Raw genomic sequence first — 23,294 nt, forward strand, 5'->3', positions numbered from 1 at the left:
TTAACTCTGCTAACCTATGTGGTGGATTCCAAATGTATACCACTGTTCATCACAAAGTCTATCTATTTTCCCCATCACTGTAACTTCCTAGTTAATAATTACCTGTTGTCGGAACTGTGGTGGCAGTGCATGGTCGCTCCAGTACCTCAGTGACATCAATTACAGCAAGTATAAAGCTGGAGAGACAGTGACCGAGTCCAAAAATGCAGAGAGTACTTGCTTTAACTGGTAAGTATGATTTTAAAGAAAAATCAAAACTATATTTTTAAATTTTCAACTGTGTAGCAAAGGATTATTGCAGTGATGTGTTGAGAAAGATTTGCTGTAAACAACAAGCAGTAAATACTAAATTTTTGAGCTTTGCCTCACTTGCTATAATGTGTGCTAGATATAATTTAGTAGCTTATTGTGTAAAAAATTATTGGCAATGACTTGTTCTAAAAGTAAAACTGGGAATCTCATGTGCTATGATCCATGAGTATACATTGTGTCTACATATAAGCTGCAGCCTAATGTTTGATTGCTGTTTTGCTAAGGAGTCCTATTAGTTGTAGTGGCATATAAAAAGCACATTAAAAGCTGCATAAGGTATGGCATAGTTTCCGGTACCTTTTTTTTAAAATGTAAAACATCCCCTCAATCATCGTGCAGGATCATGAATTAAGAGGATGCGTGTGCAATCCCTCACTGCCCCACTCAGTTCCTAATCCGAGCTGCACTGTCAGGAGGAGCAGAGCAGAGGTCCAGCAAATTAATGGGAACAATCGAATGGAGGATTATATCTTTTAGTGACTGGCTAAATGGCAGCATTGTTGGTCATCTGGAAATAGACACGCAGTGCAAGCTACCTTTTGCCAGACCAAATAAAATCTGGTAGTGTAGTGGTCACTGTTGTCACTGGACCGAGGGTCACGTTCTGGGGCAAAAACAAAAATAGCTGGAAAAACTCAGCAGGCCTGACAGCATCTGCGGAGAGGAATACAGTTAACGTTTCAAGTCCGTATGACTCTTCATTAGAATGTTCTGGGGATGTTCATGGTAGATGGTGGAATTTGAATTCAATAAAAATCTATCTGTAACTAAAAGCCTGGTGATGACCATGAAAACATTGCTGATTGTTGTAAAAACCCATCTGGTTCACTAATGTCCTGTAGGGAAGGAAATCTGCTGTTCTTAACTGGTCTGGCCTACATGTGACTCCAGACCCACAGCAATGTGGTTGACTCTTAACTGCCCTCTGAATAAGGACAATTAGGGATGGGCAATAAATGCTGGCCTAGCCAGCGATGCCCATGTCCCATGAACGAATAAAAAAGATATATGACTGGACTAGAAATCCAGAGTCATGGACTAATAATCTATAGTATGTGTTCAAATGGCAGTTTGTGAATGTCAGTTAAAAGAACTCTGGAAATAAAAATTTGTATTAGTTAAAAAAAAGTGACCATGAAGTTATCAGATCATCATTAAAACCCAACTAGTTCACTAATGTCCATGAGGGAAGAAAACCAGCTGCCCTTACCCAGTCTAGTCTATTTGCAACATCAGTTCCACACCAGTGTAGTTAACCCTTAACTGCCTTCCGAAGTGGCCCATCAAGTCAGTTAATCGTATCAAATCACTACACCACATGGTGGTTGAAGAAGGGTGACTAACAAAAAGATTCAAATATAAACATGAATTAATCTAACAACTCACTGCAGCAAATGTAGGAAAAAATTTTGTCAGTCAAAACTTGTAAAGCAGAAAAATAGTTATGCGTCACCAATCCATTGATAACATCACTATTATTAGCAGCAATGCAAAACACGGCAATAACTAGCCCTTAAATAACTTGTTTATGTGTACTGCCCAATCATGTAAGACACAGAAGGACTGGCACAATATTAAAAAATAGTAATTTCAGTGAAATGATGGTGGTGGCGGCTGGGGGAGGGATGAAATATCCAGGAGCCCTTGACCTGCCTGCATCATTGCATTCCACATTAGAACGGATCACCTCTTTGTTGGTTGAAATCACTTTGAGAGGCCCAGTAGCCATGAAAAGCATGATATAAATGCAAATCTGTGTTTTTATTTTAACTAATTTCATGCTCGTTTTCCTTTTCATTTTTCTAGTGGGGTTCATCCTGTTGTCCCAACTACAAGTGGGTGAGTCACATCAGTACTGCCAAATGCAAATGCTTCTACCCATTGCTATTATGTCCTGTTTTCCCAAAGATTCTATTTAAGTTTCATTAAACAATCAGTTTCTGAACAAAAACTCGAACTAAACTCCATATTTAGACTTTTTTTGAAAAAGCTAATAATTTTGAACAAGGGTGGAAACTTTATTACAATTCTTTTACTTCCTGCTTTTAGGCACTACTTTCAAACTGGTTTGTTACTTTGCTAACTGGGCCCAGCACAGACCAGGAATAGGCAAGTTTATGCCAGAAAATATCCCCCCTTGCCTGTGCACTCATTTAATCTATGCATTTGCTAGCATCAGTAGTAACCACAAGATTGCTACCAGGGAACAGAATGACGAAGCTCTTTACAAATCATTCAATGATCTCAAAAAACAGTGAGTAGACATATACTTCATAACAGTTCATTTGCCAGATGAAGGTTTTCTCCATCAATGGTTCCAATGATGTCTCTACCCCTACCCCACCCACCCCTGGCACTCTTCCCCACCCCCTCTCCTAAAGACATGATGTTGGCACAGCACAGTCCAGAGATCTCCCATTATGCCACCTAAGCCATGATTCCATGAGGTGGCTTACTCCTTGACTGTTGATTGATATCACAGCTGAATGTGAAGCTATTCCCACCTGTAACACATTTTCCAGCAAGAATCACTGGATAACAATCAGGAAAAAGAACCCTGTCCAATCACTTCCCTTGTGAGCTGTGGCTCAGTTGGTAGCACTCTTGCCCCTGAGTTACAAGAGTCCAGGTTCAAGTCTCGCTCCAGGGCTTAAACACAAAAATCAAGGCTGACAGCCAGTGCAGTTTTGAGGGTGTGCTACACTGTCAGAGGTGCCATCTTGCTGCTGAGACGTTAGACTGAGGGCCCATCTGCTTACTCGTGAATGTAAAAAATCCCATGGTACTGTTTCAAAGGAGAGTTAACCCCAGTGTTTTGGCCAATATTTGTCCCTCAATCAACATCACAAAAACCAGATTATCTGCTCATTATCACATTGCCGTCTATGGGAGATGACTGTGTGCAAATTGGCTGCCATACAATAGTGGCAACATTTCAAATAGTATTTCATAGGCTGTAAGGGATGTCCAGTGATCATGAAAAGTACTATATAAATGTGAGTCTTTCTTTTTTTTTAAGATGAGGTCAATGGAATTTCTCGGACTGCTATCCCAGCTGAGATCAGGTAATGGAGCATAGAACAGGAGTCATCCCTGGCTGTTCCTGGAGTGTATAGCTTGACACAGCACAGGGGGCAGTTAAATATTCCATATTGAAATCTACTTTTGGCATTAAATACAAGTTTGTCAACATTTTTTCAAGTGCAGGTGATGGCAAAGTGTGAGTGTTAAGATTCCTTGCATTGCTGTTAAGTCCCTTCAACGCTGTTGTAAAGGAAAGTCATGCATTGATATAGAACCTTTCATGTCGACTGAATATCCCAAAGCACTTTACAACCTTAGAAGTGTAGTCCCTGTTGTAACAAAGCAAATGCAACAGCCAAATTACATGCAGCAAGCTCCACAAACAGCAAAGAAATAAATGACTAGATAATCTGATTTTTCAGGCTTTGGTTGATAGGTAAATGTTAGCCAAAGCAGCAGAATTCTCCTGCTCTTCATCAAATAGTGCATAGGATATTTTATGTCCACTACTGAAGTGTCTGAGAATTCTATGGTCAAGTCCCTGGTGCTGGATGTCAAATCATGATCATCTAACTCAGACCAGAGGGCTGAACCACAACTGACACTGTTACAGTTCTAATATATAATGTATCAAATACAGGCAGTGGATCACCGAATGGGCTCTTCTCACAGGGCACATCATCCTAAACTCAGTTTAGCGCCAATATTTTTAAAGCACTCAATAAAGGAGAGTTTTCTGGGAATGATAGAAATTACAGCACAGAAGGATGCCATTCGGTCTTTAATGCCCATGCTGGTACTGCTGCTCTTTCCTGTAACCCCAGTACCCCCAAATCCGTTAATATTCTTCCTTTGGAAATTTTTTATCTCATTCTCTTTTAAATTATTTCCTAGTCTAAAGCATCTAATAGCCTTCAGTTCAAGAACATTGTTTTTACCTTGGTTCTTTCAGTTTAATCCTCAGCCTCATTCAGCACCAATTTTTTCTATGTTTACCAATGGTAAAGTCCATAGGTTTCACTCATTCTTTTCATTGGCTGTTCCTCTCATGACAGTGGTCCACTCACTATGTTGTTCTTGCCACTCCCAGCTCTGCAGAAAATGCTGGTCCCCACACATTCAGACCCACACCATTCCCCAGTCACAACTGTCTCATCACCAGACTCTATTTCGCTCCTGATCCCCCGTTCCTGCCTCCCTCCCTCGACATCCCCCCCCACCCCCACCCACTTCTATGTGGGCACACCCCCTCCCAAGGTTCTCCAACCACCATTTCATAGGTTTCCCCCACCCTCAACACATCTCCCAACACCCTTCAGACTGAGATTAAGCCAGTTTGTTTGCAACTTTGGTGTCATATTTGATCCTGAGATAAGCTTCTGACCTCATATTCATGTCATCTGTAAGACCTGTGCTTACTGACCTACACTCACTCCCAGTCAAGCAGCATCTTGATTTTAAAATTTTCACCTATGTTTTCAAATCCCTCCATGGCCTCATCCCTTCCAGTGTCTGTAATCTCCTCCAGCCTCACAACCGTCCAAGACATATGTGTTTCTCTAATTCCAGCCTCTTGTGCAACCCCAATTTTAGTTTCCTTGCCTTCAGTTGCCAAGGCCACAACCACTGAAATACTCTCCCAACACATCTCTACCACACTTTCCTCTAAGACACTCCTTGAAACCATTGACCAAGCTTTTGGTCACCTGACCTAATATCTCCTCAGTGTCATACTTTGTTTTATAATGCTCCTATGAATCACCTTTCAATATTTCATTACCTTAAAGATGCTATATAATTACAAATTGTTGTTATTGTTCATGCCAGCCAATTCTCTCTGCTGAGGTGATAGAGGGAGGGCTTGGTGCCACAGAGCAGGTGAGTGCTGCCAAGGAAAGGAATTGAACACACAGAAACCCATGCCACACTCCAGGAAATTCTACAGAAGGCCAGGAAGATCTCTAACCCTAGTAGCACATCAGTCTCCTTCTGCTCCACTGGCAGAGTCTTGGGCTATCTTGTCCCATTCTCTGGAGATCCCTCTCTAAATTTATCTCCCTTTCTATTTTTCTCTCACCCTTAAAACCACTCTCTTTTGGTCACTTTCCATAATGCTCCTACTCAGCTTCTGTTTTTGTCTCTGTGTGGTGCCTTACAACATGTCACCACATCAAAAGCATTAGATCATTAAATGATTACAGAAAATTACATAGAATCTACTACACAGAAACAGGCCAATTAGCACAATTGGTCTACATTGGCATTTATGCTCCACATGAGCTTCTCCCCACCCCTCTTTATCTAATTCTATTAGTCTATGCATCTTTTCTTCCTCAGGAGCTTATCCAGCTTCCCCTTGAATGTATCCACACTATTTGTCTCACCTATTCTTTATAGTAGCATGTTCTAAATTCTAACCACCCTCTAGGTGAAGAAATTTCTCCTCAATTCTCTATTGAATTTATTGGTGATTATCTTATATCTTTGGCTCCTCGTTTTGGTCCCTCCCAAAGTAGAAACATCTTCCCTATCTCTCAACATCTCCCAACGCATAAAATGGCGCGCGGTGACGTCGGGTGTGCGTCCCGACGCCACCACATGTCATTTAGATTGTCAGTTCGGTGGGCGCGCAGTGGCGTCGGCTGCGTGCCCGTCAAAATGGCAAAGGCCTATTAAGGCCATTAAGAAAATAATTAAAGTTGTTAAGAATGCTGCCCGTCCAACCTTAAGGGGATGAGGTTTCATGAAGGGTTTGTTAATTAAATAAAAAATTTTGAAAAAAGTTAATGGACATGTCCCAGCTCGTGTGACAGTTTCACAAGAGGGGACGTGTCCTTAAAATTTTTTTCCACCTTTATTAAACTTTCCACAACTTAAACTAATCTCTGCGCCGACTCAGGGAATCCCCCCTACCCGCACAGGGAGCACACAGCACTTCGGGTGTGCTTCACACTGGGTGGGCCTTAACTGGCCCGTCCATGTAAGATGGCGGCACACACCCAATTGGGGGGGCGCTGATCGAGTTCGGGCTCGCTCCCACCCACCCCCGCACAACCTCCCCAGACAGGGGGGAAAATTCTTCCCTATGCCTACACCATCAAATCCCTTCATTTAAAAATTTTAAAGACCTCCATTAGGCTACCCCTCAGCCTTATCTTTTCTGGAGAAAAGAGGGACTACTCAGCCTTTCCACAAAAATATACTTTCTCAGATATGGTATCATCCTTATGAATTGTTTTTGATGTGCATTTGAGCATCCTGTGAGAAAATAATGAGACAGAACTAAGGTCACCATGCCAATTTACAAAAAACATATGAGTGTCACTAACGCAAGATCTCAGCCTTGTCAAGTAAATCATTAAAAAAAACTTGTTTAAACATTCATCAGGTACCAGGATCTAGTTGGCTGACTCAAGGATCTAAATGGAAGAGAATACATTAACATAAAAAAGAAACATTGTGTGATTTTTCCGATGCCAGGATGATCGGAATTTAACACACAAAGCAGGGCTGCATGTTCACCTGGTCAATTATTCTGAAAAAAGACATCTCCTGGCAGCACTTCACTGCAGGAACGAGGTGGTCCTGTGGCACTGAATTAGAATATCAAGCACTGTACATTTGCAGAGAAGGTGATCTTGTGGCCATGGGCCCAGTTTAGAAAGTGGTGCAAGTCAATATCTTCAGTTACTGCACTGAATTCATAATTATATGGCCTTAATATTACACAAGGGACAATACTAATGTAAGAATACTTCAAGAGCTCATAAAGTCTCATGACACTATTCAAAGAGCAGTAACATTCTTCAGTATGTGTCAACATTTATCTCTCAATCAACATGACTAAAACAGATTATCTGGTCATTTATCTCACTTCACTGCAGTTTGTGGGAACTTACTGTGCACAAATTGGCTGCCATGTTTCACTCCATTACAACAGTAGGTATACTTCAAAAGTAGTCCATTGGCTGAAAAGCACCTTGGGACATCTTGAGATTATGAATGCTACTATGTAAATGTAAATTTAAAAAAAAAATAAAATCTATGCTTCTTCTACTGGATTAGAAATCTCACCAACCCCATACCATCCATCTAGTCCTTTGATTCTTCCCTCCTATGTATTTCCCAATGATGTGACCTTAATTATTGATGGCAGAGCTAACAACCACCTCAATGCGACTCCGGGCCTAAACCATTCAGCCTTTCCGAGCCTCAATTCTCATAAGCCAATTGTTGATCCAGCCATTGGTCATCTTCCCTCACTCTTTCACAAACTGTTTAGCATCTGTTCCATTTCTCTTCAATGAAATGTCTTGGGATGTTTCTCTATGTTTAGAAGCACTATATAAATGAAAGGTCATGTTGTTTGGTTGTGTTTTTTACTTCACTGATTTTTTAAAAAATATTTCTGTCAGTTGTCTATCATTTGGCCATTTTAAATTATAGTACATTTCTTCTTGAGATACAGAAAGTCAAAGTACTTTTTCTGAACTCTCCAATGCTAATTACATTTTGAAGGAATGAGACTCCATACATGTAAAATGAAATCTTCAGAGCCATAAATGTTGTTTGACAGTAATTGTGACTGATCACACTGTGAGATATTCACTTACATCTGAATGCACTAGCCTTGATCTTTTCTGCCTTGTTGCCGTGTAGTGAGTAACTAATGGCTAAGTACAGCAAAATGTATTCCCTTGCATGGATTTTAATGCCAAGTCAATTGATAAGGTACCAGATTAGCATGGCCTGTGGAGAAACAGGAGAACTCTGACAGCAACTACTGGATTTCTGTATTCAACTATGCATGTGTGGACTCTGAAAATAGCCTCCTGATATACTCCATAATGCTTTTAAGTGTCCTTAGGCTCACCATTATTCTCAATGCAACATCCAAGCCTAATACTTTATTAGGAATGATAGACTCAGAATGACCATGTCCCTCTCACTAGACAAAAATAATGGTTTTTAATAAAACATTTCTACAAAGAGAGGCGAAAACTAAATGATTCCCTTCCAGAAGGCTATATTCCACAGATACCTGTTCCTTCTTTTCTCACTGAAGATTATCTTTGCTTCCAAGATTATGAGGTAGAAGTTAAATTGTTGGTTTAAGGAAAATACTGAAATAATCATTAATTTTCTTCCTGACAGGAGTCCTCAATTGAAGACACTCCTGGGTGTTGGAGGATGGAATTTTGGTACGCAAAGGTAATCCCTAGCACAAGATAGGCAAAGAGTTTCTTCCCTTCAACCAGCCAATCGACTTTTACATTATGACCAGGAGGATCAATAATTACCTGTTTTTATGGGCCATCAGCTTGTGGTTTTCTTTTGGCCAAGACTGGTTTGGTCACTGCCTTTGTATGTTCTGCTGCCTTGTGTTCCAACTGGATAGCAGCGCTAGAAAACCAAGAGCAGGAGACACCAGAGTTTGAAATGTTAATGTGTGGGCCCGAATCACAAAGATGCAATAGAAGACATCTTTGAAGCACCATTATTGAACAGGCTTTCCCACCTCTCCCCTGGGGAGGCAGTGGCGTAGTGGTATTGCTACTGGACTGGGCTGGTAATCCAGAGATCCAAGGTAGTACTCTGAGGAGCAGGGTTCAAATCCCACCATGGCAGATGGTGGAATGTGAATTCAATAAAAAATCTGAAATTAAAAGTCTAATGATGACCATGAAATCAGTGTTGATTGTTGTAAAAACCCATCTGGTTCACTAGTGTCCTTCAGGGAAGGAAATCTGCTGTCCTCGCCTGGTCTGGCCAAACCCACAGCAATGTGGTTGACTCTTAAAATGTCCCCTGAACAAGGGCAATTAGGAATGGGCAATAAATGCTGGCTTAGCCAGTGACACCCACATCCCATATAAATACAATGCAACTAGTGGAATGTGGCAAAGATCAGTGCTCAGGCTCAGCTTTTTACAAACTGCATAAATGACTTAGACAAAGAGAGCAAGGGTAATATATCCAAATTTGCTGCCAACACGAAGTTAGTTGGAAACATAAGCTGAGAGGAGGACACAAAGAAGCTACAAAGAGATATAGACAAGTTAAGTGAGTGGACTACAAGGTAGCAGATGCAGGATTATGCGGGGAAGTGTGAGGTTATTCACTTTCTTATTAAGGAGAGAAAAGCAGGGTTTTTTAAAAAGTCATGAGACTTGTAAATGTTAATGTTCGGAGGGACTTGGGTGTACTCGCACAAGGAACAAAGTTAGCATGCAGGTACAGTAAACAATTAGTAAGGCAAAGAATTGTAGGCCTTTATTGCATTAAGTTTGTAGTACAGGAACAAAGAAGTCTTGCTGCACATGTATAGGGCTTTGGTGAGACCACACCTGGAGTATTATGTGCAGTTTTGGTCTCCATATCTAAGGAACAATGCATTGGGACAGTACAGCAGATGTTCACTAGATTGGTTCCTGGGGGTGAAAGGGTTCTCCTATGATGAGAGACCAAGTAAATTCAGCCTATATTATCTGGAGTTTAGAAAAATGAATGTGTCATCTCATTGAAATATACAAGATCCTGAAGGGGATTGACAGAGTAACCAGAGAGGTTATTTCACCTGGATGGGGAATCTAGAACACAGGAGCACAATCTCAGGATAAGGGAACAGGACTGAAGTGAAGAGAAATTTCTTCACTCAGAGGTTTGTGAATTTTGGAATTCGGTCCCCAGAGGTTGTTGGATGCTCCATTGTTGAGCCTATTCAAGGCTGAGATGGACAGATTTTTGGCCTCTCAGAGAATCAAGGGACAGTGGGGAGTGGGCTGAAAAGTGGAGTTAATGCCAATGATCAATCATGATTGTAACGAATGGTCAAACAGGCTGAAGAGGGTGGATGGTTTACTCCCACTCCTGTTCCATATGTTTTTATAGGCTGGTTTGTTTTTCAATGCACACAATGATGTTTCACAATTTACTGATCTAGAAATTGAATCTTGATTTGACCATTTGTTTTGGCACTAATCAGGTGTTTAGGCCTCCAATGTGGAAAATGGGAAGCTCCTTTTGAGCTGGAAGTGCACCACACACTATATTGGATTGAACGTCCAGAGTGCACATCAGAACTATTTAGAGCAATGCCTAACTCACACGAATAAGGGTTCTCCCAGTTTGGTAGGCCCCAATACCTGACTTGCCACATGGTAACTTAATAACTCCCACACTAATGGGCAGGAAAGACCCTACATCAGCATTATTAAAAAGGATTGTGGAGTAACAGCTGAGTTACTGGTTTATATTCTCAGGTTGCTGGTAACTTCTGGAAGGTTTGTAACTTTTTCCAAATCTGAAAAATTATGTTGGACTGGTGAGATGATGATTTTGCAGTGTTGCATTGTTTTTGGCTGTCTTATGGACCTAAACAAATGGCCTGGTGGAGCTGACTTGAGGGATGGTGGACAAGCTGAAGTAGCAAGAAAGACAGCAGAGAACAGGAGAAGCTCGTGTTTACGAGGACGAGAATGTGTGACCCTATGTCATCAGGGAAAGCTAGCCTTGTCTTCCTCAGGCTACAGACATGTGTCCACGCCTTTAGCATTTGAAGTGAAAGGGGGGAATAAAGGGTTAGCTTTAAGCGTAAAGGGGGAGCAGAGGGAGAGAAAGCAAGAAAAGTGGTTGTTTAAAGCCACTTGTCAGGGTGTAGGGTGAAATAGAACAAGGGAAAAAAAGAGGAAATGGTGTGAAGGCACCCAGTCTGATGTAAAAGAAGATAAACTAATCTGTCTGGTTACTAACTTATCAGCAGCAAAACAACGGAGGAGTCTTCAGTAGTTTTACCAAGTGATATCTGTTTTCTCATGCTCAGTTTGGGTTCTGTATGAGCCGTTCAGCTTCAGCACTTGTCAAAGCCTTTACCAGACATGGACACAAGAGATTAATATCAGAAGAGCTGCCTCACCAGCGAGCTAGCATTCGACTTGTGGATGACAACAAAGAGCTCCATCAGAACTGAGACCTAAGGGGGAAAAAGGGGAAAAACCTCCAGTTGCTAGATTCAGATCCATCACAAAGAAAGAGGATTGTGTTGTCAGAAGCCAATCACTGCAGCCCAGGACATCAGTGCAAGAATCTCACAGGGAAGTGATGTTAGTCCAGCCATCTTTAGGTACTTCAATGACTTTTGTTTCAACATAAGATCAGGAGTAATGCTGTTCACAGACAATTCTACAGTGTTCAGCTCCAGTTTCAACTAGTCCAATAATGAAGAAGCTTGCTGTTCACCTATAACATTAAGGCTTAGGTTAAGAAGTGGCAGATTACATTAATATTCTATCAATGCCAGGTAATTACTATCTCCAATGAGAAAAAGGCAACCTTCATTAGCTTCCACCATTACAGATTCAGATTCAAGAACATTTAGACTGAGAACTGTTGTGATTCAAAAATGTGTCAATATTTTCTATAAATTGCTCAACAGCATTAGGCTCCAATAGGCATCCGAATGTGAATAATGAATTAGATTTAAAAATATGCTTCTTAAAGATGTGCTTTCTTATAAAATGTGCAATGGATTTTGAAAGCGTTCTCATTGATTCACGTGCAATTTTCGGCCCAGAAAGAGAGATGATAAATTTTAATTTTAAAATACTTTAAAAAAATATCTTGAACCACATATCACAATTTAAAAACTTTTCATTCATTCACCCCCGTCTTCTCAGGTTCACCAGCATGGCTTCTGCCAGGAAGAATCGTACAATATTCATTAATACGACAATTAAATTACTTAGGAAGCATAACTTTGATGGTTTAAATTTAGACTGGAAATATCCAGGTTCGAGGAGAAGTCCAGCTGAAGACAAACAAAGGTACACAACTTTGATTGAGGTGAGTTAACCTTCAAATATTTTCTGCCATTATCCCCTTTTCCAAGGGGAAAGCAACCCTGAAGGAACTTCTCCATGCAGCAATTCTTCATATAGGAAGTTGTTTTTATTTTTTCATGTGATGTGAACTTTACTGGCAACACCAGCATCCGTTGACTATCCCTAATTGCCTTTGAGAAGTAAGTGATAAGCAGCTTTCTTGAACCGTTGCAGTCCATCTGATGGGCGTACACCTACAGTGCTATTCGGAAGGGAATTCCAGGTTTTTGACCCAACGACAGTGAAGGAACAGTGATATGTTTCCAAGGCAGGATGGTGTGTGGCTTGGTAGAGCACTTGGAGATAATGATGTTCCCATGACACTGCTGCACTTGTCCTCGATGGTAGAAGTCGCAGGTTTGGAAGGAGCTGTGACTTAAAAAGAGTTGCTGCAGTGCATCTTGAAGATGGTACAGACTGCTGCTACTGTGTACCAATGGTGAAGGGAGTGAATGTTTAAGGTGGTGGATGGTGGGGTGATCAAGCAGGCTGCTTTGTCCTGGATTGTGTCAAGCTTCTTGGGTGTTGTTGAAACCGCACTCGTCCAGGCAAGTGGAGAGTATTCCAGCACTCCTGTCTTGTGCCTTGTGGATAGGATTTGGGGAATCAGGAGGTGAGCTACTCACCACAGAATTCCCAGAATCTGGCCTGCTCTTGTAGCCACAGTATTTATATGAGTGTTCTAGTTGCGTTTCTGGTCAAAGGTAACTCATAGGATTTTGATGGTGGGGGATTTGGTAATAGTAATGCAGTTGAAAGTCAAGGGGAAATGGTTAGATTCTATCTTGTTGGAGATGGTCATTGCCTGGCATTTGCGTGGCACAAATGTTACTTTCCACTTATCAGCCCAAGCCTGAATATTGGCCAGGTCTAGTGGCACATTGGCACAGACTGCTTCAGTATCAGAGGAATCATGAATGGTGCTGAACATTGTGCAATCATCAGCGAACATCCCCACTTGTATATTTATGATGAAGTGAAGGTCATTGATGAAAGAGCGGAATTTGGGCTTAGGACACTACCCCGAGGAACTCCTACAGTGATGAGCTGGGCCTGCGATGACTGGCTTCCAACAACCACTCGCTAGGTATGACAACAACTAGTAGAGAGCTTTCCCCCTGATTTCCATTGACTCAAATTTTGTTAGGGCTCCTTGATGCCACGTTCAGTCAACTGCTGCCTTGATGTCAAGGGCAGTCACTCTCTCCTCACCTTTGGAATTAAGCTCCTTTGTCCAAGTTTGGACCAAGGATATAATGAGGTTTAGAACCCAAACTCAGCATCGGTCAACAGGTTATTGCTGTGTAAGTGCCACTTGATAGCGTCAATGACACTTTCCATCTCTTTGTTGATTATTGAGAGTAGACAGATAGGAAAGTAATTGGCTGGATTGGCTTTGGTCTGCATTTCATGGACAGGACATACCTGGGCAATTTTCCACATTGCCAGGAGATGTCAGTGTTGCAGCTGTACTGGAACAGCTTGGCTAGGGGAGCATTCTGGAACACAAGTCTTCAGTAATATTGCTGGGAAGTTATCAGGGCCCACTTGCAGTATCCAATGCCTTCAGAGTGGTCAATAAATGTCAACAAGTGTTTCAGTTATTGAGAAGCATCACAATCAAGCATGTTCAGTCCTTGCCCAGTCCACAAATGCACACACAAACTTTCCAGATGCCATCATTATTCAAACCAAACTGGGACAAGCACCTTAGTTGTCCTTTTTGTTCCCTTCTGAACTCTGAAGGCATTGGATACTGCAAGTGGGCCCTAATAACTTCCCAGCAATAGCACTGAAGACTTGTGTTCCAGAATGCACCCCTAGCCAAGCTGTTCCAGTACAGCTGCAACACTGACACCTACCTGGCAATGTGGAAAATTGCCCAGAACCCAATTGTACACAGCTGTCCATAATAAGGTCAACTAACAAATACATACCACCAATCCAATCTGGTAGTTAGCATTCAGGGCAATAACAGCAATAAGTTAGCAGGGATTCTAGTTTTCAATTTTATAACATGAATTACTTATGTAGTGTTACATTAGTAAAAGAAAAATAACAGATATATCACTATTTAAGCCCATTTTCAATCTGAAGTGTTCAAATTTTATTCAACAAGATTATTTCATCCAAGTAAAGTCAGGAACATGCCATTTTACAAAACCTGGGGGAGATGGTGGCATAATGGTAATGTCACTGGACTAGTAATCCAGCAGCCCAGGCTAATACTTAGGGGGAATAAGTTCAAATCCCACAATGGCATCTGGTGGAATTTAAATTAATAATTCTGGAACTGAAAACTAGCCTCAGAAATAGTGACCATGGCAACTATCATCAATTATTGAAAAAACCCAACTATTTTACTAATGTCCTTTAGGGAAAGAAATTTGCTATCCTTACCTGGTCTGGCCTACACGTAGTGAATTCTTATCTGCCCTCTGAAATAGCCTAACAAGTCTCTCAGTCCGAGGGCAATTAGGGATGGACAATAAACATTGGCCTTGCCAGCCATACCTAAATTTAAAAATCCCATGAAATAAAAAAAATGCAGCTGTCCAATGACATGATTGGCGATTCCTTAATTATTACACTGTCCTTCCGAGGAGAGAGTCTAGCTCATCATCTGGATAGGTTATCCAGTATAATTGATCCTATAGGTAGCAGAATTTGTGTACAACTCCTCATGTGCTGATCACCATTGAAACTTATAGTACACCCTATTGTCATGCTGACAGTCACCTTTAAACTGGTGGCTGGTCCAAATTCATTGCAATAGCTTTTCACTAGCTTGCTAAGTTGGTGAAGGTTCACTTCACAGTGAATGCAAAACGGGCACTGCGTCATCAGCAAAAGTAAGTTCGCTTCTCAACAGGGGTTGGGTTTTCCAATTTGCTGTTAGACATACAATTTGGAAAAGATTTCCATTTAATCTTGTTTGGAGTAAAAGAATTTTGGGGGCTCAAAATGAGAAAAGGTAAACAAAGCAAGAAGAATATCCCAAAGTATTGGTGCAAAAATGCATCCCTTTTTGACAATACTACCGATTTCAAAACTGTCTGATTACTTCACATCAAAATGGATTGTAGCTGTTATACTGTCATGGAAGGATCAAATCAAGATTGAGGATGACTTGGGGGCAAACTCCAAAACTAGGAAAGGTGCTTACACCAGCAATGGATGGCACCATCCCTAACACAATGCCATCATCAAATGTGTCTGCTATATACATTTCTCTGTTCACTTGGTTAGCAAAACTGACATCAATGTTTGTCCAGAAAAACCCTTGTAATCATAAGCTACTTTATTATAATTAAATCGGTTAGGCACCAAATAAAGAAATATGGTGGATTTTATTCAAAGTCCATATTTTATCCTCTTTATTTCTCCAGGAATTGAAAAAAGCCTTTCAACAAGAAGCAAAAGAAACTAAAAAGGATAAGCTACTACTTACAGCAGCTGTGGCAGCTCATAAAAAACAAATTGACGCTGGTTTCGAGATTAAAAAGGTTGCTCAGTAAGTATTCATTCTTTCAATACATTTGGTTTTTTTCCTCTGCAATTTTCACAATAGCTGCTAAGCAGTGATGTTTAGATCAAACCCCAATGATACTGTACAAATGTAAATCAGCCTCTGAAGGCTTTTATTTGAGTCCAGACTGGACAAAGCTTTTTCTTTGCTTGAGAAACTTATGTGAAGAGTCAGGACCATAAAGCAGGACATTCACAAGGTTGGGGGAAAAAAAAGAGGGTAGTGGACCAGTAAATGAATTAAAAGTTGTAATTTAGTGATTGCAAATTAGAATTTAAAGCCTGTAACAACTAAGAGGAAGGGCCAGTTGAACAAATAAGGATTTCCATAGATTTGAAGCCCTGGAAATAAATGAGAGTGAACTATTTTGATCATCATAATCCAATTTTCTGTTGATTTGCTAGTATAGTATCTTTAATTTAATAAAACATCCCAAGGTGCTTCACTGGAGTATTATAAATCAAAATGTGGCGCTGAGTCACATAAGGCGATATATTAGAGTAGATGACTAAAAGCTTGGTCAAAGAAATAGATTTAAGGAGCATCTTGAAGTAAGAAAATGAGGGAGAGAAATGGAGAGGTTTAGGGAAGGAGTTCCAGATCTTTGGGCCCAGGCAGCTAAAGGAACAGCCACCAACAGTGGAGCGACTGAAATAAGGGGGTGCTCAAGAGGCCATACTTGGAGGAGTTCCAATATCTTGGAGGGATGTGGGGCTGGAGATCACAAAGATTGGAGGAAGAGGTTAAGGGAGGACTCAAGGGCAATGACATGTGAGAGAGAAGACAAAGTGAAAACACTCAGGATGAGGAGTCATTCAGTCGAGGAGAAGAAGGGAGGATGTCTTAATGAGAAAGTCAGGGTGGGGCAGCAAACTAGAATTTTAAAGTCGAGGCAAGTGGGATAGAGGAGAAGGTTCCCTGGGAGTCCTCAACATTGACTCCAGACCCCATGAAGTCTCATGGCATCAAGTCAAACCTGGCCAAGGAAACCTCCTACTAATTACCATCTACCACCCTCCCTCAGCTGATGAGTCCTCCATGTTGAACACCACTTGGAAGAAACACCAAGGGTAGCAAGGACACCGAACGTACTCTGGTGGGGGACTTCAATGCCCATCACCAAGTGTGGCTCCATTGCACCATTAATGGCTGAACTGGCCAAGTCCTGAGGACATATTTGCCAAATTCAGCCTGTGACAAGTGATAAGGAAGCCAACAAGTGGGATGAACCTACTAGGCTTCATCCTCACCAATCTACCTGTCACAGGTACATCTGTCCATGACAGAATTGGTAGAAGTGACCACCACAAAGTCCTTCTGGGTACAAGGTCCCGTCTTCACACCAAGAATATCATCCGTCGTGTTGTGTGGCACGACCACAGTGCTAAATGAGATTTATTTAGAACAGATCTAGCAGGTTGACACTGGGCGTTCACGAGGCGCTGTGGGCCAATAGCAGTAGAATTGTACTCAACCACAATCTGTAACCTGGCATATTCCCCACTCTACCATTACACCAACACTGGTTCAATGAGGAGTCCAGGAGAGCATGCTAAAAGAAGCACCAAGCATACCTATAAATGAGGTGGTAACCTGGTAAAGCTTCAACACAGACTACATGCCTGCAAAACAGCTGAACTGTTTTGATCCTACAACCATCTGATCAGATCAAGGCTGTGCAGTCGTGCCACACAAAGTGGTGAATGGGTGGACATTTAAACAACTAACCAGAGGGGGAGTGACCACAAATATTCCCATCCTCAATGATGGGGGAAGCCCAGCATGTCAGTACGAAAGACAAGGCTGTAACATTTGCAACCTTATTCAGCCAGGAGTGCATCTCTGCCTCCTCCAGATGTCTCCATCATTGAGGCCAGTCTTCAGCCAATTCGATTCACTCCACATAATATCACAAAATGGCTGAAGACACTGGGTACTCCAAGGCTATGGACCCTAATAACATTCCAGCAACAATACTGGTGCTCCAGAACTAGCCACGCCCCTAACCAAGCTGTTCCAGGACAGCTACAACACTGGCATCTACCCAGCAATGTGGAAAATTGCCCAGGTAGATCCATGAAAAATCAGAACAAATCCAATCCAGTCAATCACCGCCCCGTCAGTCTATTCTCGATCAAAGCGATGGAAGGTGTCATCGATAGTGCTATCAAGCAGCACCTACTTAGCAATAACCTGTTCACCAATGCTCAGTTTGGGTTCTGCCAGGGCCACTTCACTCCTGACCTCATTACAGCCCTGATCCAAACATGGACTAAAGAGCTGAATTCCTAAGGTCAAAACAGCATTTGACTGATGAGCCCCAGCAAAACTGGAGTCAATGGGAATCAGGGGGAAAACTCTCTACTTGGAGCCATAGCTGGTACAATGGAAGTTTGTTGTGGTTGTTGGAGGCCAATCATCTCAGCATCAGGATATTACTGCAAGAGTTCCTCAAGGTAGTGTTCCAGGCCTAACCATCTTCAGCTGCTTCATCAATGACCTTCCCTCCATCATAAAGTCAGAAGTGGGGATGTTCACTGATGATTGCATAGCGTTCAGTATCATTCGTGATTCATTTGATCCTGAAGTAGTCCGTATGCAGCAAGAACTAGAGAACATGCAGCCATGGGCTGATATGTTGCAAATATCATTCGCAATGACCATCACCCCCAGGAGATAATCTAACCATTTCCCCTTGATATTCAAAGTACCATCAGTAAATCCCCCAGCATCAGCGTCCTTTGACCAGAAACTGAACTGGACAGCCGTATATATCAGCTGTTACAAGAGCAAGTCGGAGGCTTGGAATTTCTGCGACCTTCTGACTCCCCAAAGTCTGTCCACCATCCACAGGTGCAAGTCAGGATTGTAATGGAATACTTTCCACTTGCCTGGATGAGTGCAGTTCCAACAATACTCAAGAAGCTCAACACTATCCAGGACAAAGCAGCCTGCTTCATCAGGACCCCCTTCACCACCAACGCACAATGGCAGCAGTTTGTACTGTCTACAACTTGCATTACAGCAACTTGCCAAGCTTCCTTCAGCAGTGCCTTCCAAATCCATTGCCTCTGCCACATAGAAGGACAAGGGCAGCAGATGCTTGGGAACACCACTACCTGCAAGTTACCCCCCAACCCACACACCATCCTGACTGGCAAATATATTGCCGTTCCATCACTGGCACTCGTTCAAAAGCCTGAAAATCCCTCCATAACAACACTATGGGTGTACCACATGGACAGCAATGGTTTAAGGCAGTGGCTCACCACTACCTTCTCAAGGGCAATTAGCGGTGGGCAACAAATGCTGGCCTTGCCAGCAGCTCTCAAAACCCATAAAAGATTTGAAAAAAAAAGGTTGTACCAGAGCAGTTGGAGAGTTATCAAGGTTTGATTAAGTGCCAAAAGGCCACACCATTACCGTGGCAACTTGGGCAGGGCAGATTGGGGGAAAGTATAACCAGATGGTGAGGATTCAGCAAAGGGCAAGATGTTGCTACCAATAGCACATCTTTCCATTAAAATGATCATGTCGGCACAGTTGAGATGTATCAGTATTCAACTGATTATACTTGGAGTTAAGGCTAACTACTTTTATTTCCACAGAAATTTAGATTTTATCAATTTGGTTTCATATGGTTTCCATGGGGCTTGGAACCAGTTCACTGGACACATCAGTCCTTTATATCGTGGCACTGCTGATAAGGGTGCTTATGCAAATTCTAACGTGGTATGTATACAATCTCCCAACATTCACAAGTTTACTAAATGAGGTAGGCTATTTCACTCATCTTAATACATATATTCAGAACAACCTTACAATCCCCCATTGCTGCATGGCGTTTCTTTTCTTGAGTGATTCAAAATTTTCTGCTCCATCACTCTGCTCAGAAGGCCATTCCATATGTTCTGCATTAAGAACAATCTTCGGCTATCAGTCTTTTTAGCTTTTTCTAGCTTGAACACATGTACTCTTGTTCTACTCTGTTTAAGTTGCATTCCAGATTAAACTTGCCTCTACCATTTTTCCTTTGTTTTAACTCAACGAGATCAACTCCCAAATATATCATTACCGTCTGGAAAGTTGAAGGTTTTCCAGACTTTCCTCATATTTCTGACACTGAAGATTAGCCTTGTCGCTTTTTCCAGCCCTTGAATGTCTTCCTCAATACTCCACAACCACAACTGGATGCAATACTGAAAGTGTGATCTGACCAGATCATTGTACAGTTTGATCACCACTTCAATTAATTGTTTTGTCTAAGTAGTTCAACATTCTAATGGCATTAATCAAAAAGCAGAATACCACAGATGTTGAAAATCTGAAATTAGAACAGAAAATACAGGAAACACTCAACAGGTCAGAAAGAATCTGTTGAGAGAGAAACAGAGTTAATGTTTCAGGTCAAGGGCCTTTCATCAGAACTGGGAAAAGTTAGAGTTCAATTCCCGTGACCTGAAACGTTAACTCTGTTTGTCTTTCCACAGATGCTGCCAGACATATTGAATAAATGTGTTACCTGGGAAGTATCCTCACTATGTTTGAACCAGTCTGCCCACGTGCATAAGGTCAGAAAGCAGCAACTGTGGCCAAACAGCAGAAAGGAGTAACTGAGTGTGTGAGTAAAAGCAGAAGTGTACTGAATGCTTCTTTGCTGAATTGTGGACATCCATAGGAAATGGAGAAGAAAATTATTAATTGTGCAGAGATGGAGGTAGGGTCCTTAAGACTGGACAGAAAGAGTGAAAGACTAGATGGAGAATTTTACCTCAGCACTCCTGGTGAGATCATTAAATTTCTATCTGCACTGCACCCAGTTCCTGGTACAAACACACCTACAGTCCTGTGCTACCTCATGCCATGCCTGTTCAGTAACTCACATTGGTGCTTGCCAATCACTGGGGGGAAAAGCACTGCTTCCCTCCGCTCATGAATTTTCTCCAATAGCATTGTCAGCATTGAATCAAGCCACATTCCTGCAGTTCCACAACCTATCTTTGCTGCTTGTCCACAACTAAAGTTCCCTTCCCCTTAAAGCTGCTGCAGACCATTAAGATCCTGCTTTAACGATGCAATTTCTATCTACTAATTGGTAAGCTGCCATTGGAAAATGTATTTCGGGTTGGCAGTTTGCCTGTTATTTACCAACGAGAGGTAGCCCAGAAAATTGAACAGATTGTCTACTGGACAGTCACTCCTACTGCTCTGCCCACCTCCAAAAATTGGGAGAACAAAATTGAATCAGAGAGGTTAAGATAGTAGAGACACTAAGCTAGAGCTGGCTCCGTGGTAGTAGTTTTCCACCTGAGGAAAAACCCTGACCAAAATTTTACCAGTCTCTGGAAGGTGGACTGGGGGGCGGGAGGTCCGGTAAAATCACGGGGGGCCATGTCAGATCAACTCCCTGACGCAGCCCCAATGTAGGGGTATTTTACGAGCAGCGGAACCAGAAGTGCAGAAACTGCCTGCTCCAAGGAGGTGAGCAATCAATTACCATTATTAAAGGGCAAGGACCATTTTAAAATACTATTGACATTTTATCAAAAGCAGGGCAACACCCCACCGCGAGGGGAAGCCTCCAGCTAAACTGGCGACAAAGATTTCCCCAGGAGAATTTCCACTCTGACACATCGATAAGCGTTTTTCAAAAAAATGGATCAGCTGTCGGCACAAAATGTCCTGCATTCCTTATGGCTACCACCTCTCCCAGTGTTTGAGGCTTCAGAGCTGCTCACCCTCTGACTGGGCTGGTACCATCAGGAGCCTGCCTGCCATCTTTAATTAGGAAATCCATAAAATTCAGTCTCATGTTTCATACATTAAAATTGATGTTGAGATAGATTGAGCTTAAGGAAGATTAGAAATTTACTGAAATACCGAAATCACAGAAATTTGTCTGGTGGGGTTATAGTTAAGCTTCAGGCTAATTTTGGATAATCATCCATTTATATTGCAGCATTTTGGTAAAGTAAAGCAGAATAGAATCGAGGTCTGACCATTTATCCAGTTATTCAGCAATTAAAGGCGCACTCTGGCTTGTAGAGGATATATAAAGTTGCCTTATGGGTGTGATTTGCACTCAACCAAAGTATAATATGAAGTTTAAAACTCCAAAAACCCGTTCATTGTTTCCACTGCAGGATTTTGCCGCCAAACATTGGATCCGTAATGGTTTGCCAACAAACAAAATGGTAATTGGATTTTCAACTTTTGGAAAGACCTTCAAGCTCAAGACTTCTAATGAAAGCGTTGGTGCTACTGCAAAAGGTCCTGGACCACCTGGCAATTACACAAAAGAAGCCGGCTTCCTATCTTATTATGAGGTGATAAAATACGAATACGTTTATTTCTAATCCATTAATTATTTGCACAAATATGTCACCATGCAGCATGGTATTTCCCAGTAATTATTTTGCCCCAGCCACGTGACTAAATTGGCTCAGACTTTGCTGGAGGAGGACATCTGATGGTGAACGTTGAGAGTTGGGTTTTTTTCTCACCCAATTCATTTTGCATCATCAATTGCTGCAAGTGAGAGTTGATAAAGGTGCAAAGAGGCCAATAACAGGGGCCTTGCTTAACAACAGGGCTATCCGTCTATCCCCTTAACCAACGAAGTTTAAATAAACAGACAGAAATCAATAAACAGACAGAGACAACAATCTATGGTGAATTCGAGACAAATTGGATACAGAGAGGAAAGGTTAAGATGGAGACAGGAAAAGACAAAGGAAAAGAAAGAAAAATATGAACTTTTAAATTTCAAAGACTTCTAGGAACAGCTTATAACATGTAGGATTGAGATTCCGCTTTCAGCTGTTCCCTTTGAAGGTCGAATAGCATTGCAGGAACATAATCTCATTAAAAGGGCCCTCACGTTGTGAGATACCAGCCATAACTGTGTGATGAGTTTAATTCATATTTACAGTGCACATACAATTTTTTGAAATTCATGGGAATACTGAGTGAAATCTTCTTTTTGCAAGATTAATGATGGATTGATACAAATCATCCAGCAATGTGTAACAATTCAAAACTCTCAGCTTATCTCTTCCTCACCATAAATTGCTGGATTTTAAAAAAAATGCAAATAATGCAGTACACCTTTAGCTGTTATTTTGCCACCAATTAAATTGGTATTTTCCTTAAATAATCCTTTTCTTTACATCTAAAATTGCACAGAGAAAATTTTCACTTATGTAACACCCCATCATATTTTCATGGTGTTCCAGAGAAATGTACAAACAATGAAACTTTTAAAATACACTGTAATACAGCTACTTTATGCACATCAAGGCCCCAAAGAATTAAGTGAGTAAATGAGGGAATGGCAGGAAAATTCTCTGCCTCCTGAAATTGTGGCATTCAATCTTTATAACTGCCTACAAGGTAGACTGCAAATAGTTTAATACCCATTCAGAAAATGGCACTTATGACTATATGCAGCACTACTGCACTGAGGTATCAGTCTACATGATACACTCGAGGGAGGGAGTTATCCAACTAGAGATTATAGCTAGAGTTAAGCATATAGAGAGGTAGACAGA

The 23,294-nt window shown here is 41.5% G+C and overlaps 1 protein-coding gene across 1 annotated transcript in view; it reads left to right on the forward strand.

Annotated features, from left to right (window-relative positions):
* The first annotated feature begins 203 nt into the window (after window positions 1–203).
* Window positions 204–23,294, forward strand: part of LOC144684070 (acidic mammalian chitinase-like) — a 28,857-nt gene continuing 5,766 nt past the window's right edge. Inside the window, exons 1-7 of the mRNA XM_078547785.1 lie at window positions 204–228; window positions 2,362–2,566; window positions 8,491–8,547; window positions 12,012–12,177; window positions 15,605–15,729; window positions 19,353–19,476; window positions 21,888–22,070. Of these exons, the coding sequence (XP_078403911.1) occupies window positions 204–228; window positions 2,362–2,566; window positions 8,491–8,547; window positions 12,012–12,177; window positions 15,605–15,729; window positions 19,353–19,476; window positions 21,888–22,070 (885 nt within the window). The remainder of the gene's footprint in view (window positions 229–2,361; window positions 2,567–8,490; window positions 8,548–12,011; window positions 12,178–15,604; window positions 15,730–19,352; window positions 19,477–21,887; window positions 22,071–23,294) is intronic.

The sequence above is a fragment of the Cetorhinus maximus genome, chromosome 8 (genome assembly GCF_964194155.1).
Source record: "Cetorhinus maximus chromosome 8, sCetMax3.hap1.1, whole genome shotgun sequence".
Classification (NCBI taxonomy): Eukaryota; Metazoa; Chordata; class Chondrichthyes; order Lamniformes; family Cetorhinidae; genus Cetorhinus; species Cetorhinus maximus.